Source organism: Gossypium hirsutum, chromosome A07, assembly GCF_007990345.1.
Source record: "Gossypium hirsutum isolate 1008001.06 chromosome A07, Gossypium_hirsutum_v2.1, whole genome shotgun sequence".
Lineage (NCBI taxonomy): Eukaryota > Viridiplantae > Streptophyta > Magnoliopsida > Malvales > Malvaceae > Gossypium > Gossypium hirsutum.
The window spans coordinates 32446082-32459848 of record NC_053430.1 but is presented as its reverse complement, the minus strand read 5'-3'; the positions used below and the strand labels follow the sequence as shown (position 1 = coordinate 32459848).

The window sequence follows — 13767 nt, the reverse complement described above, 5'->3', positions numbered from 1 at the left end:
TATTATGTGTAGCAATTTAGCCGCCTAGCCAAAATATTATTGGGCATGTTATTTGTGTTATTTATTTAATTAAAACCTAGTACATGTGTTTTCAACTTAGCAGCCCAGTCATTTCTCGGCTTTTATACGATCTTCTCCTTTATTCTCGAACCTCCAATTTTCTTAAAGATTGGGCTCTAATCACAAAAATCGGTCATAGAATTATAACTATTAAATTTATAGTGGGAAAAATCAATTCTCTATAGGCTAAAAGTCTAAATTAAGTATCCACGAAAGATATAATTTACTTAGAAAAGAAATCTCATTAAATTTCAATAAAATGGTTGCGCTCATGATGGTATATATTGGTTTAGCCCATAATTGCTATTTATAGGGAAAAAAATACAAAATTTCTACTAGAACAATAAGATACAAAACAATAATGTTTTAATAGAAAACACATAGTCCTAGTAAGACTATAAATGGTAGGCAATGCACACCCCTTTACTGAAAACTAGTGTGCCACCTGTCACATGTTTAGGCAGGCTTATTGGGCTTGTCTCATGTATTGGGTACAATTATATATTTACTTGGTATTTAAACCAACTCACATAATTTATCCAACCCAATAATCAATTTTCTATTCTCAAAATATTATTTATTTATTTAAAATTAATTAATTAATTCACTCAATTAAATTATTTTCTCAACCTAATTCTAATTATGTCAAATTCATGACAACTTTACTGTACTAGAATCTATGAATAAATAAATTTAATTGCCTCGTTCTATAAAACTGTGATGACTAATCAATTTAATTTCTTGAACTTCAATTATTTAATTGCAATCAATTAAACAATAATTTGAATAAATAAATTTAATTTCTATGTCATCTCTTGTTCTTGGTGAGAAAATGCATTTACTGCGGATAGTGATACATGCAAACTATTTCTCTATTCATCGTTTTCATTTATTTGTATTGGTTCAAATCCAATCCATAAAAGGTTGTGTTGAGCTAACGGAAGGACCGACTGGAAATATATAATTAGGGTTCAAATAATTTATAATTAAGTCTAACTCTTCGTTTATTAATTACAACATTATTTAATCATCAAGTCAATCCACTAAAGTACCATGATTGAACTCTCCCTTATTATATATCATTACGAAAACAACCCATTTATGCTCATCCAATGACCTTGTCATGTGTGACGTTACACTCATAGGATTTTTTTTTATCTCTTTAGGTTAAATTCATTCACCAAATATGATCCTATTTTATCTCATGGTAACCATTATATTTTCCTTCAAGGAAAAATCAATTATTAACACATAGTAATTAAATCATTTGTCCTTGACAAATAACCCGTGGTCACATTACTTTTTAATCAATCATGAAATGCCGATGAAAGGATATCTTTTACCTTATATTGTGTTATGAATTCCACTATTTCAAATGAGACCATACCATACAAAAGTCATATACTCACCATACCAGCTTTTGGCTCTATTACCAATTAAATTAGGCTTTCAATATATCAAAGTATATAAGTTACATCACGAACGTCACGAGCGACTAAATCTATAAATGGATCTAATATAGATTCAACTTCGACCCTCACTAATTTAATGTCAGTCCCTTGGATCAATTTGCTCAGATTTGATTCTTTAGACTACTGACCATTTTGATTAGCTACTAATATAAGTTGTCTTCTTGCTTTATTATCTGATCACGTGATGAAACTTGATATCAGTTAAAGATTAGGTAATTAGTTAGCTAATATTGGCTTGTACCTTTTGCTTTGCATGCAAAAACCATTGAGGAAAAATGCAAAAGATAATAATGTAAATGATAGAATTTTATTAAATCAATCTGTACAAAAAAATTACAATAGAATTTTATTAAATCAATCTGTACAAAAAATTTACAAGTATATATGACAAGATAGCTACACAAAGGGCACTTGACCCCAACACCATCTTGCTAGGGTGTCGCATGGTTTGGGTTATGGTTTTGCTTTTGGTGAATATTAGAGGCCCTCTATTCTTCGTCATTTCATCTTCTTTTGTCTTGCCTCTATGTGACTAATGATTCTTGCATGCTATGTTGAAGCAACTCCTATTGTTGCTTATATGTTTGTTGTTGTTGCTTTTGGAATTGATGAGATCGCTTGAATTGTTATTGTAGGCTTTGGAATTGTTCTTCAACTCTAAGAGCTGTTGGAGATAACATTCTGATTTTGGGTTGTATATGTTTGATTTTGGTAGTTTCGATAGGTTTCATAATACCTCTATCGAGACGGGCATGACGGGGCATAATAATTGTAAGGGTCATAGTAGTACATTCCAAAATTTTGGTTTGTCTAAGTTTGGTTAACATTTTGGGTTTGGTTTTAAGCTTGATCAGTGGGGATAATGTTTTTGGGTTTGCCATCAGAGAAATATCATGACGAGTATGAGACCACGCTCACCTAAATATTTGAATCTAACAAGGCAGTGAGGAAGGCTGAGTTGGGTTATTCACCTTGTTAGGTACAAGGCGGAGAGCCATCGTAGATGGTGTTTCAAGGAGGTCAGCGTAGAATTGGGAAAGAAGATTGAGGAAGAAGAGAGAGAAAAGAGAGTCCCCTTTTTTCTGTCAAAGTTGAGGGATTTTATACTCTAAGTTGCAGTGTTGAGGTGCCACACTATCGAGTCCCTATTAGCAGGTTAAGAACAAGTGACCAAATGGTCACCATTATTTGCCTAGATAGAGTGGTTATTGGACATGTTTTCAATCACTATAGATGAGAGATTGGGATGAGATAGTTGAAGTTAGAGATGACGATAAGTAAGTGAGGTCCACACGAGTTTCAAGTCAAAGAATGTTTGTATGAGGTGTTTGAGGAGTAAGTTGACCTCGTGAGTGCCACACCAATGAGTGTAATTAGAATTTTGAATCCAACCCCTAACCAATGTGAAAATGAAATAAAAAGAAAGAAAAGTATAATTACAATTTTAGAGGAAGACAATCAATGCCTCAACGTTTATGCAAAATCAAAGAGTTGATGGAGATGAATTCAACGGGGTATAAAAAAAGTTGCATGGATATTAAGCGTCATGGTATTCAGAAAGAAAAATTGAAAAGGGAGACGATGTATAAGGCTAAGAAAAAAAATGAAAATTGATTCGATATTCCAGTTCTATTTTATTAGTTTTGATTTGTCATTACTTGAAATTATTCAATGCGATTTTAATTTTTGATTCATAAAATAAAAATATATATATTATTGCCTGAACCAAACCAAACCAAACCAAACCAAACCAAACCAAATTTTATTTTTTATTTAATTTACAATTAGCTTTTATTTTGTTTCTGTAATTTCTATGATATAAAATAAATATTTTCTATATAAATTAGTAAAACTAACTTAAAAATATATAAATAATTTTTATTTGAAAAAAAAACAATGAACCGAACTTGTGAAATTCTGTACAGTTCAATTACTCTAATATTTGATTCGATTTTGTTTGATTTGTTAAAATCACATATTGTTTTGTTTTGTTAAAAAGAAAAAAAGAAAGAAAAGAGAGAATCATTTGCTCAAGCTCAACCATCGGGCAAAACAGCAAAGCAGACGACTATAGACAATTAGATTGATCTAAAATTCATACCATATGACATGGTAAGAAATAAACAAAAGGTAAATGTTAAGGAAACCTGTACAAGTAAAACTCTGATTATCATTACTTGAAGCAAGGCAGGCTGACGACTCTCATTCCCTTCCACAAAATAAAGCTCATTTCGATCTGAACCTGATCCCTCCATTGACCTTGTAGTTTACGCCATCCTCCCCAATAATCTGAAAATCGATGACAAATTATTTAACTGCAACAGAGGAGCATTTAACATCCCAAGCTGTGTTTAATATTGTGTCAACTTGGTTCTTTACTCTCACAAGTCACAAACTTGAAGAGTTGGAGAAAAGATTTAACAGCCTGAACACAACAATTTAACCTTTTTATATAACTAGATATCTGATAAAATTCAATCTTGGGGGCACACCATCAGACCTGCTGCAGAACCAAAAACAAATATGTATCTGCAGCATACCAAGCGTCATTGATCAAAAGTCTGGTTTAATATCATTTCCTGCAACATTAAAGTAGAACTTGTCACTACTCTGTAGACATAAGTATATACATATTAAACATGCCAGGTGATGCAAAGCATAATATTCCGCACAAGGAATAGAAGCTGTGGCGGTTCATTTGAGATGCAAATAAAATAAGACACTGCAATGTGTGTGTGTGTGTGTGTGTGTGTGTGTGTGTGTGTGTGTGTGTGTTTGTGTGTGTGGAGGTACCATGCAAAGCCCAAGAACTTACACAATCTGCAAGACAGACAAAATTTTAGTCCTTATTGTTGGGTATAGTAAATTGGAGCCAATAAGTCCAAGTCTAAGCCTTGTCCTAAGTTAATCAATGTACCCTGGGCAAACCTATGCTGTATAATCAACTAAAATAAAGTCAACTTAACAGAGGCAAACCTGATCGCAGATAGGGCAGGAGTCACTTCTTTCCATCCACTCCAAAATGCATGAGAGATGAAAATGGTGTTCACATTTAGTGATAAGTTTTGGAATCTCTGTGCCATACTCTGCATGTGCAAATACCATAAGCAAGCCATTACTTATGAGCTGTTAAAGTATTAACAAGGAAACTGCCATCATTTTTAATATGCACAAATCAGTTAGCAGCAGCACAGGATACAGATCTAGCTTTACTGGCAATTAAAGCCTTAGGAAAAGAGATTACATTACCTTCAAGACAAATAGGACAAGCATCCTCTTCTTCTGCCATTGATTCCTTAGACTCGGTTAATTTTGAGACTTCTGATTTCCTTGGCGAAAGAAGCAAACCAGACTGTGTTTTACAGTCTGATTCCTCAAGATCTTCACATGTTGGCAGAGTCTCGAAACTACCTCTACTAAGAGTTTCTCTGAAGGACTCCGAATTGGTTGATTGTGGACATCCCAAGACCACATCATATGGCAATGGTGCAGGAGGTGGTCTAAAGGTGTCAGGTACTTCTAAATCCAAATTAACCAGGAATCTTGCAGCCATTGCAGAGGCTGATCCATCATGAGGTGTTACAGACTCATTCTCTTCCAAAGCTGGTGGACACTGCAGGAGTTTTAAAATTCAAAGAATGATTTTTAATAGATAGAAATTCTCAGAACTTTTATATCACAATAGTAGATAAAAAGAGATCTCCACCAACACAAATTAGAAACTATTAGGAAGCAATCATCATCTAATGGGCTAGAGGCCACTGAAACAAGCAACACAAGGTTCAAGAGTGAATTGAAGTAAACTAAAAGAATCAAATAAGTCAAAGCAGAAGATCACAACTATTTTCAGAAATTTGAGCATGCACAACATCTAATATTCAGCTTGCACCTAACATCAAGAAGCTCAAAGGACAGAATGAAGTTTCTAGTTTTGGCAGAAAATCCTGAAGTCAGAAAAGGCTTCCACCATTCATCAGACTCAAAAGATCAGCAGCAGACCACAAATTCTACAACTAGTTCAAGTAAAGGAAGGAAAGAAAAGGAATTAAGAATAACAGTTTCATCGAATAATCAATTTCAAAGGAAGAGTGAATTAGGGGTAGTTCAGAATACTAGTGTTTGCTCCGTTTTCCATCTGTGATAATGGATGGTAATAAGTGATTACTTCCAATATTCCTAAAGAGAACTTCCATTTCTCTACTGTGAACTGTGAAGAAAGAAAAAGTCATAAGATACCACAGGCATTAGAAATGTTTATAAGATGAGCATATTACTAACATAGTAATACACAGGTGTCCCATGCAGAAGAGGTTTCCTGGAAGAACAGCAGCAGCCTCCCATATCCCACAATTATCTTTGTCATTCACCCAATGCAAATGGAGCTTGTTGCATTTTCCCCTGTTATTTGATGTCAGTGGATAAATAGATTATTATAGGTTCAACACATGGGGGACAAAGAAAACAACTTAAAAGATAAAACAAAACAGCTAATGTACTAGTTCAAGAACCATGAAAAAGCCAAGGAATACATCAAATAACCATAGTCAACTTTCCATTTGAAGAGAGCATAGCGCCAGTGGTAGAATAATCAAACAAACATCATTACAAATTCACATAAAGAAAGCAAAAAATCTTCAGAGAATTATCACACCAGAGTCTTTGGTCAAAAATCTTCAGAGAATTATCACACCAGAGTCTTTGGTTAGCTGGGGATAACAAGCTAGCAGGTTAACGAAAAGAACTGAAGTATGCATTACTAGCTTACAGAACATAGCACAGAAGTATGCTAAGGCATACAATTTACAACCTGAGAAAGGAAAAAACAAACAGGCACTCAATAATGCTCCATAAATGGAGAATAAACACGAGGTTAAGTTATCCCATGTGTTCTAGTGCCTCTGGAAGGAAATTTGTCAATAAAATTTTAGCATTTCATGCAAAATCCAGCTGGTTATAAGCTGGAAAACATGAAATTTAGTCTCTTAGCCAAATGTCCAGCTTATCTAAAAAATGGAACATAAAGCAGACCCTAAAGAACTAAAATTGCAAATATCACAAGCAAATTAATAACTTTCACACTTTTGACATCTATTGTCCATAAAGACAATCCAAACATCACTATTTGAAGCTAAGTAGAACACCCAACAGTTAAAACCAAATTGCAGAAACAGTTTCAGATTAAAAAAACCCGAAATTAATCACAAGTTAACTGGAATAACAAAAAATAGAGAAATAATCCTATAAAAAATCAAAGAGATGGAATTCATATCAATTTCATAAATCCTAATTCAAGAGGTCTGGAATAGGATAAGGGGAAAGTCATATATAACACGAGGGGAAAAAAGAAAAAAAGTTCTAATCAATAAAAATCGATTTCATCAGTGAGGAAAAATTAGTAAAGATTTAACCTATAGCAGCGGCGGCGGAGATGAGAAAAGGCCGAGAATTCTAGCTAAATTTCTAACTTTAGAAGAGTGGAAAGGAAGAGAGGAAGAGGATTCTCGGAAATTATTTTTTTCCTTTTTCCTTTACCTTTTTTAAATTTTTTTTTTTATTTTTGTATATAGTAGTATAGTCTCTTAAGAGGGTTAATATGTAATTTATCACTTGAATTTGTTTAAAAATATCTAGTTGGTACTAAAAAAAATTTATATTTAGTTAGTATTTGAACTTGTATTTCGTTATTTAAGTTGGTATCTTTGTACTAACATTATTAATTTATATTGATATGGTATTAATAACTAATATGATGATGGTAACTCAATATGTCATGTGATGAGCATAAATTAAAAATATTTAAAAATAAATAAGTTAATAAAAAAGAATATAAATTTTAGGCAATTTACAAGAAAAAAGCCTTTTTTTAATATTTACGAAATGGGCCAACTTTTTAATTATTTACTAGAAATGGTCAAATTCCTCGAAAGCGCGTGATGTTAGTTGACATGTCAGAAAAACGTGTCTCTAGGGGGAGCGTTTTGCCCATTTTTTTAGGGCTAGGATTTTTTTACATTTAGGGTTAGGATTTATTGTTAAGGTTTTAGGTTTAGGGTTTTCAAGAAAAAATTAAATAAATTAGGGTTTAAGGTTTAGGGTTATTTAATTAAATTAATTATTAATTTAAAAAAAATAGATTAGGGTTTAGGGTTTAAGGTTAATTAATTAAATTATGGATTAGTTTTTTTAAATAATTTTGTGTTTAGGGTTATGGAAAAAATATATTAGCAATAAAAAAATTTTGTACAATAGTTTCAAAAAAAAATAAATTAGAGAAGACGTATCTGAAAAAATAATTTTGAGAAGATGTTTCTGAACAAATAGTGTCAAAAATGCTTCAAGCGGGATGCACTGTCAGCAAAAGTACTGAAAAAAGCTCCCACGTGGACGCTTTTTTTCTATAGTAGTTTCTGAAAAAATAGTTTTGAGAAGATGTTTCTGAACAAATAGTGTCAAAAACGCTTCAAGCAGGATGCACTGTCAGCAAAAGTACTGAAAAAAGCTCTCACGTGGACATTTTTTTTCTACAGTAGTTTCTGAAAAAATAATTTTGAGAAGATGTTTCTGAACAAATAGTGTTAAAAACGCTTCAAGCAAGATGCACTGTTAGCAAAAGTACTAAAAAAAGCTCCCACATGGACGCTTTTTTTTCTACAGTAGTTCCTATTTGGCTTGAGGCTATAAATGAGCCAAATTTTATTCTCAGGTTGCATAAGTTACAGCAAGAAAAATTAGAGATGTTAAGCAGAATAGAAATTGAAGATGAGTGAACGTATTAGTACTGTTATTTACTATAATGGTGAGGTCTGTCACACCGAGAATGGCATTGTTTTTTTATCAGAGAATACAGTGAGACTGGTTTTTAACCAGAACATAGATTTGACAGAACTTCATATAAGAATTAGGCGTAAAATCTTCGGAACGACACCAATGAAAGTTTGTCTATTAGGTATCAGTTTTGTGCTTCTATTGATCCCGTGACATATGACTCATTCGACATCAAAGGTGCTTGTATCTTTGAGGCAATGGTGCAGACTTATCTCGCTAGTGGATCACCCTATATTGAGTTATATGTATAATTTTCATCGCCAAATGATGCATTTATGACTTCAACATCTACTACTATTCGAGAGGAATACATGACCCCTGCCAGACACTCTGTTAATGGGTTGCAAAACACGAAAGCACCCATGTTTGGTAGCAGTATGGAATACACAACCCCTGCATGACACTCCATCAGTGGATGGGACATGCACCTCAGTAGGTCGATGGTTGATACTTGAAATACGTACTGGGGAATGACATCAACTTCTAGTGGTTGGCAATCTACATCTAATTGGGGATGTTATGAAATGCCCAGAAGAAGGGATGATGTACTCCCTACGACGTCTACCGATGAGGGGACTCGTACGTTGCAGATGATAGTGGGTTAGATAATGAGTCTGATGTGGATCCACCTCGAGAGCCCAGCTCCGTTGGTGCAGAATTTGCATTATTTTCTAAACCGGAGCCTATTCCAACTGAACTTGAAGATGTTGAAGGGGGTTTAGATGAAAAAGAAGATCAACGATTTAGGGCATACTCGTCTTCAGACCACATGCATAATATCGATCTATCTGCAGATGATGCATTAGAGTTTCCAGATCTACCACACAGAACGCGTGATCATACAAGTTTGTTATTGGATTTGGGTGAATTAGAAGTTGGTAATGAGTTTTCCAATAAGGATAGTTTTCTTGGTGTATTGAAACAACATAGCATCATGAACGGGGTTAACTACCACGTGGTTAAATCCAAATCCAATAAGTTTGAGGTGAAGTGTGTAGTGCAAGACGGTACATGTTCATAGAAAATCTACACCTTGTTAAGGAAAAGGACAGGGTTGTGGGAGATAAAAAAGTACAAAGGTCCACATACATGTGCTGAAGGTACAGTATTTAGGGTTTTTGAATAATACTGTTATTAGGTAATGTTGCATTATTTAACGTACTTTATTGACAAGTGTTTCACAAGATCATCCCAAGATGGATTCAGATATGTTAGCTAGCTTAATACTATCGACGGTGAAGGTAAATCCCAAGATTTCAGTACCGGTCTTAATTGCCAATATTCGTAGCCAAATGAGGTACATGCCTTCTTATCGCAAGGCTAGGATAGCTAAGCAGAAGGTATTGGAAAAGATGCATAATGGGTAGGACGCTTCATATAATGAAATGTGGCAGTGGTGTGAAGTGCTAAAGAGATACGTCCCAGGTTGCATAACAGACCTTGAAACGGCATTTCTGTACTACAACGACCGATTGCTCCGTGGATGCGAAATGTTCAAGCATCTATTCTGAAGCTTTAAGCAATACTGAGACGCATTTCTATATTACAAGCCATTGGTACAAATTGATGATATCTTTATGTTTGGTAGGTATACCCATCGGTTATTGCTAGTTGTGACATAGGCTGGTAGTGGGAGAATCCTTCTAATTGCGCTTGCAATAACACCGAGGGAGTCAGCTAATGACTGAGATTTTTTTCTTTCTAGATTAAGGAGGCATGTCTGCCCCCAACCTGATATCTACGTTATATCAGATCAGGGCACTGGAATACTAGTCGCAATTGAGCGACAAGGAAGCCTATGGCATCTCACACACCATCGGTATTGCCTAAGGCATGTTGCATCCAACTACTACGGGCAATTTCAATCTACAAGTGAAAAACGACAAGTGACCAACATGGATATTTAATCTCTATTAATATAATTTTGTTTGTAATATTTAATTTATTCTAAATGGAAGAATGGTATGTAATTTTCGTTATAAACTTATATTGCCAGGGTATGAGATAAGTGAGGACCGTTTTCATGAGATGTTGGCAGTTCTGCATTCAGTTAACGAAGAAGGCGCATGCTACCTCTATAACATACCTTTCGAACAGTGGACACAAGCATATGACAGTGAACTACGATATGGTCATATGACCTCAAACCTGGCTGAATGCATAAATTCTGTTCTAAAAGGAACGTGTCATTTGCTGATAACATCAGTTGTGCGAGAGATATATTTTCATTTAGTGACACTATTTCCAAAGCGAGCAGCGAGTTATAAAGGCCAAATGCAGGGAGGCCATGTATGGTGCAGGAAGGTATTGCAAGAAATTAACAAGGTGAAAGGCGCGGGCGAACATCATGCACATAGTGTGTCATGATCGAGACAACCTATGGTTTCGTGTGACGGAGTTTGACAGACTGTACCAAGGTATTACTGGCAGGCAATATCGTGTACACTTGAGAAATAGGACTTGCGATTGTAGGAGGTTTGACGCACTTCATTATCCATGCGCTCATGTAATTACAGCTTGTCAAAATCTCTGTCTAGATCCTATGAGCTATGTCGATGAATTGTACAAAATAGAATACATGTACAACATGTGGGGACACGTATTCCCACCGGTCCCAGATGAACATAAGTGGTCATCTGTATCGCTTGCTCCGTTTAAGTTGTTACCGGATAGAGAATTGCGTAGCAAACCAAAGGTTCGACCTTGCTCGACCAGAATACTTAACAATATGGATATTCGAGAAATAGCCAACTAATAGAAGTTGTGCAGATAGTGTAGGAACCAAGGCCATACAAAGTCGATCATGTCCAAATCGAAATAGCTGATAATTGTTGTAATAAAACTATGCTGCATTATTTATATTTTATTAAAAATATAAAATATTCAAAATATTGCCTTATTTAAAAGAACTTCTATTTTATTAAAAATATAAAAGTAACATACAATTACTTTATTCAAAACAACTTTTATTTTATTAAATGAAACTATATAAAAAAGTTTGTACAAATATATTAAAGAAAATGAATGTTGGTGCTGGCCGGATTTAGTGCCACATGGGGGTTGTCGACAGTTACGCATTGGATTCCTCCTTTGTCTAGCTTTCGGAGGGGGTTATGGTTACTCCGGTGGGAATTCTGGTTCCTCCGGCAAGGGATCAGGTTATGGGTGTTGGGAGGATGACCCACATTGATAGAATAGTGAATGTGGAGGTGTTTGAATCACCCATGGCAAAGGTGTTTGAATCCCATAAGGCGATGGGGATTGGTAAAAAGAAGAGCTCCCCGACAGTGCCTCGTACAATCCCTCATGCGACGCTGCCCTATAGATCGGTGGTCCACTCGGAGTAATCGGGAGTGGAGATGAACCAGACCATGCATTCTAACCTACCATAGAATTGGAAAAAGGAAACATATAAGGGTTAAGATACATAAAAGGGCTAGGATACGCACCTACCATAATCTAAAAAGGTTGTGATGTAGGTGTCGTCGGTCGAAGTGCTGGGCCCGGTGATTGTGTGGGCACTGTTGATGGGTATGGTGATTGTATGGGCACTATTGATCGGACCGGTGATTATGTGGGCGTTGTTGATGAGCCCGCGTCGTCATCCCTTCTTCTTCAATTTAAAGGGCCCCGTCGTTCCCTTTGGACATGAATTTGCCGTCGCCTCTTATCTTCCGATAGTAAATATGGCTTGACATGGATCCTAAATCATGACATATATTCCGGCACGCACGCTAACTCTGGAACGATGATCGGTTCCGAGTAGGTATGTAATCATACAGATTTTTTCACATTTCAATATATGCTGACCAAAATCTTGGTCAATCCGCATGCAACTGCCGTAAGTCGATTTCGTGCTTATCATCGACCACTTCAGGTGCCAAGGGAATCGGTTGTCAGAATCTAAATTGCTGCAATACTCTATCTGACTAGTGTATCTCCACGATGGCATAGTTGAGCAATGTGATCTTCACATGCCAAATGTTTGGATTTTGAAAGTATTCATCCGAAATTACTGCCCGAATTTTTGGATCCTCGTATGGTGCCCATTGAAACTATATGAACATGATAAAAAATATTAGTTGTATACATAATACTAAATACTAAATACTAAATACGAATCGACTATTTTATATGTATATCTATTTTATTTAATATTTACTTGTGCTTCCAACTGTTGGTCTAATAGAAGCCGTATATCTTCAAGAGAGGTAGGTAATCCAACATAACTTGCCAAACGGTTCCACCTAATTAAGAAATTTTTTAGCATACGATTATATTTTAAATCTACGTAATAATTGTAAAATCTAATATAAAATTTACCTCGTTATGAATGAGAATATATATGGGTGATCCAATCCAGGACGTAAAAATAGAAAGTGAAACCGTGCCTATGATTGTAGTGATGATAGGCAACCTCTGATTTTGGTTTTATTCGGTCGCGTTGCCCCACACATCTCCCGGTACAATGTTGCCAACATAGCAAACCCCCAACTAAATTCACTAACTGCTCTAAAATCAACAAGTTTCAGCAGCCATCTCAGATGTACGAGGTTTCGTGACAAGTCCGGCATTAGATAACCTCCAATTATCTCAAGAATGTATGCTCGAGCATATCGTATTCTTTCTAGTTCAGTCGAATCATAATCCGGCTCCTGGAATGTGTCTTGTAACCAGTCCATCTCGATCCAACCTCTGTTAATATTATCCGGAATAGCACCTAAAAGCTCATAGCATACGGCTTCCCAATCAGTAGATTGAGCGGACCCGGTAACTACGTACCCATCCACCGGCAATCCCAATTGCAAATGCATGTCTTCCAGAGTGATAGTACACTCTCCACATGAAAGATGGAATGTGTGCGTCTCGAGTCTCCACCTCTCTAACAACGCACTAATGAGTTTCGGGTTCAACTTATACCCCCAGTCTATCGTGGCCACGTGCCAAAAACCCGCTTCCCGCAGGTATTCTTTATCAATGGTGATGGAGGACTAAATATATTACGAATATAGCATTGCAACACCCGATCCATAGACTTTTATAAAAAATTATAAAATAAAAATTAATTAAAATTGCATAAATAAAAAAATCGCAATTAATATTTAAAAATTAAATTTAACACTTACCATTTTCATTTGTTTGACGGAGATATGTTTATTACCAAGACGAATTAATTCTCCAGCCATTGCTAACACAATCGAATATTTTTTTATTTAAAAAAATTATTTAGAAAAAATTTAAATAGAGCTTTTTTGCAAAAATTAAAAAGAGCTTTGAAAGGAATTTGAGAGGAATTTGAGAGAAACTTGAGAGAATATTGAAAGGATTGAAGTGTAAAAGGATTGAAGTGTGAAAAAAATGAAAGAGGAGGTTTTATAAGTTTTTTTTTACCGTTGAGAGTTCTAAAGGT

The 13767-nt window shown here is 35.2% G+C and overlaps 1 protein-coding gene across 4 annotated transcripts; it reads right to left on the bottom strand.

Moving 5' to 3' along the window:
• Positions 1-3590: 3590 nt before the first annotated feature.
• LOC107954539 (probable E3 ubiquitin-protein ligase RHB1A) lies at positions 3591-7105 on the bottom strand. Of its 4 annotated transcripts, none has more exons than XR_001699594.2 (6): positions 6941-7091; positions 5811-5930; positions 4782-5145; positions 4509-4618; positions 3977-4111; positions 3591-3821 (listed from the first exon to the last, which is right to left on the bottom strand). XR_001699594.2 is itself a non-coding variant. In XM_041118109.1 (6 exons), exons 2-5 carry the CDS (start codon positions 5871-5873, stop codon positions 4079-4081), a joined length of 570 nt encoding a protein of 189 aa, XP_040974043.1. In that variant the 5' UTR covers positions 5874-5930; positions 6941-7105; the 3' UTR covers positions 3591-3821; positions 4033-4078. The 4 variants fall into 4 exon arrangements, 3 of the variants coding, with proteins under 3 accessions (XP_040974043.1, XP_016745615.2, XP_040974042.1); XM_041118109.1 differs by having other exon boundaries at positions 4033-4111; positions 6941-7105; XM_016890126.2 differs by having other exon boundaries at positions 3591-4111; positions 6941-7103.
• Positions 7106-13767: the final 6662 nt, after the last annotated feature.

Excerpts from the sequence above, each read along its gene's own strand:
- LOC107954539 (XM_041118109.1), bottom strand. The coding sequence starts at position 5,873 with ATGGGAGGCTGCTGCTGTTCTTCCAGGAAACCTCTTCTGCATGGGACA. Across the intron at positions 4,619-4,781 it reads TTGTCCTATTTGTCTTGAAG|AGTATGGCACAGAGATTCCA; the intron begins GTAATGTAATCT and ends TTGCACATGCAG. Across the intron at positions 4,112-4,508 it reads CCTGCCCTATCTGCGATCAG|GAAATGATATTAAACCAGAC; the intron begins GTTTGCCTCTGT and ends TTAATGTTGCAG.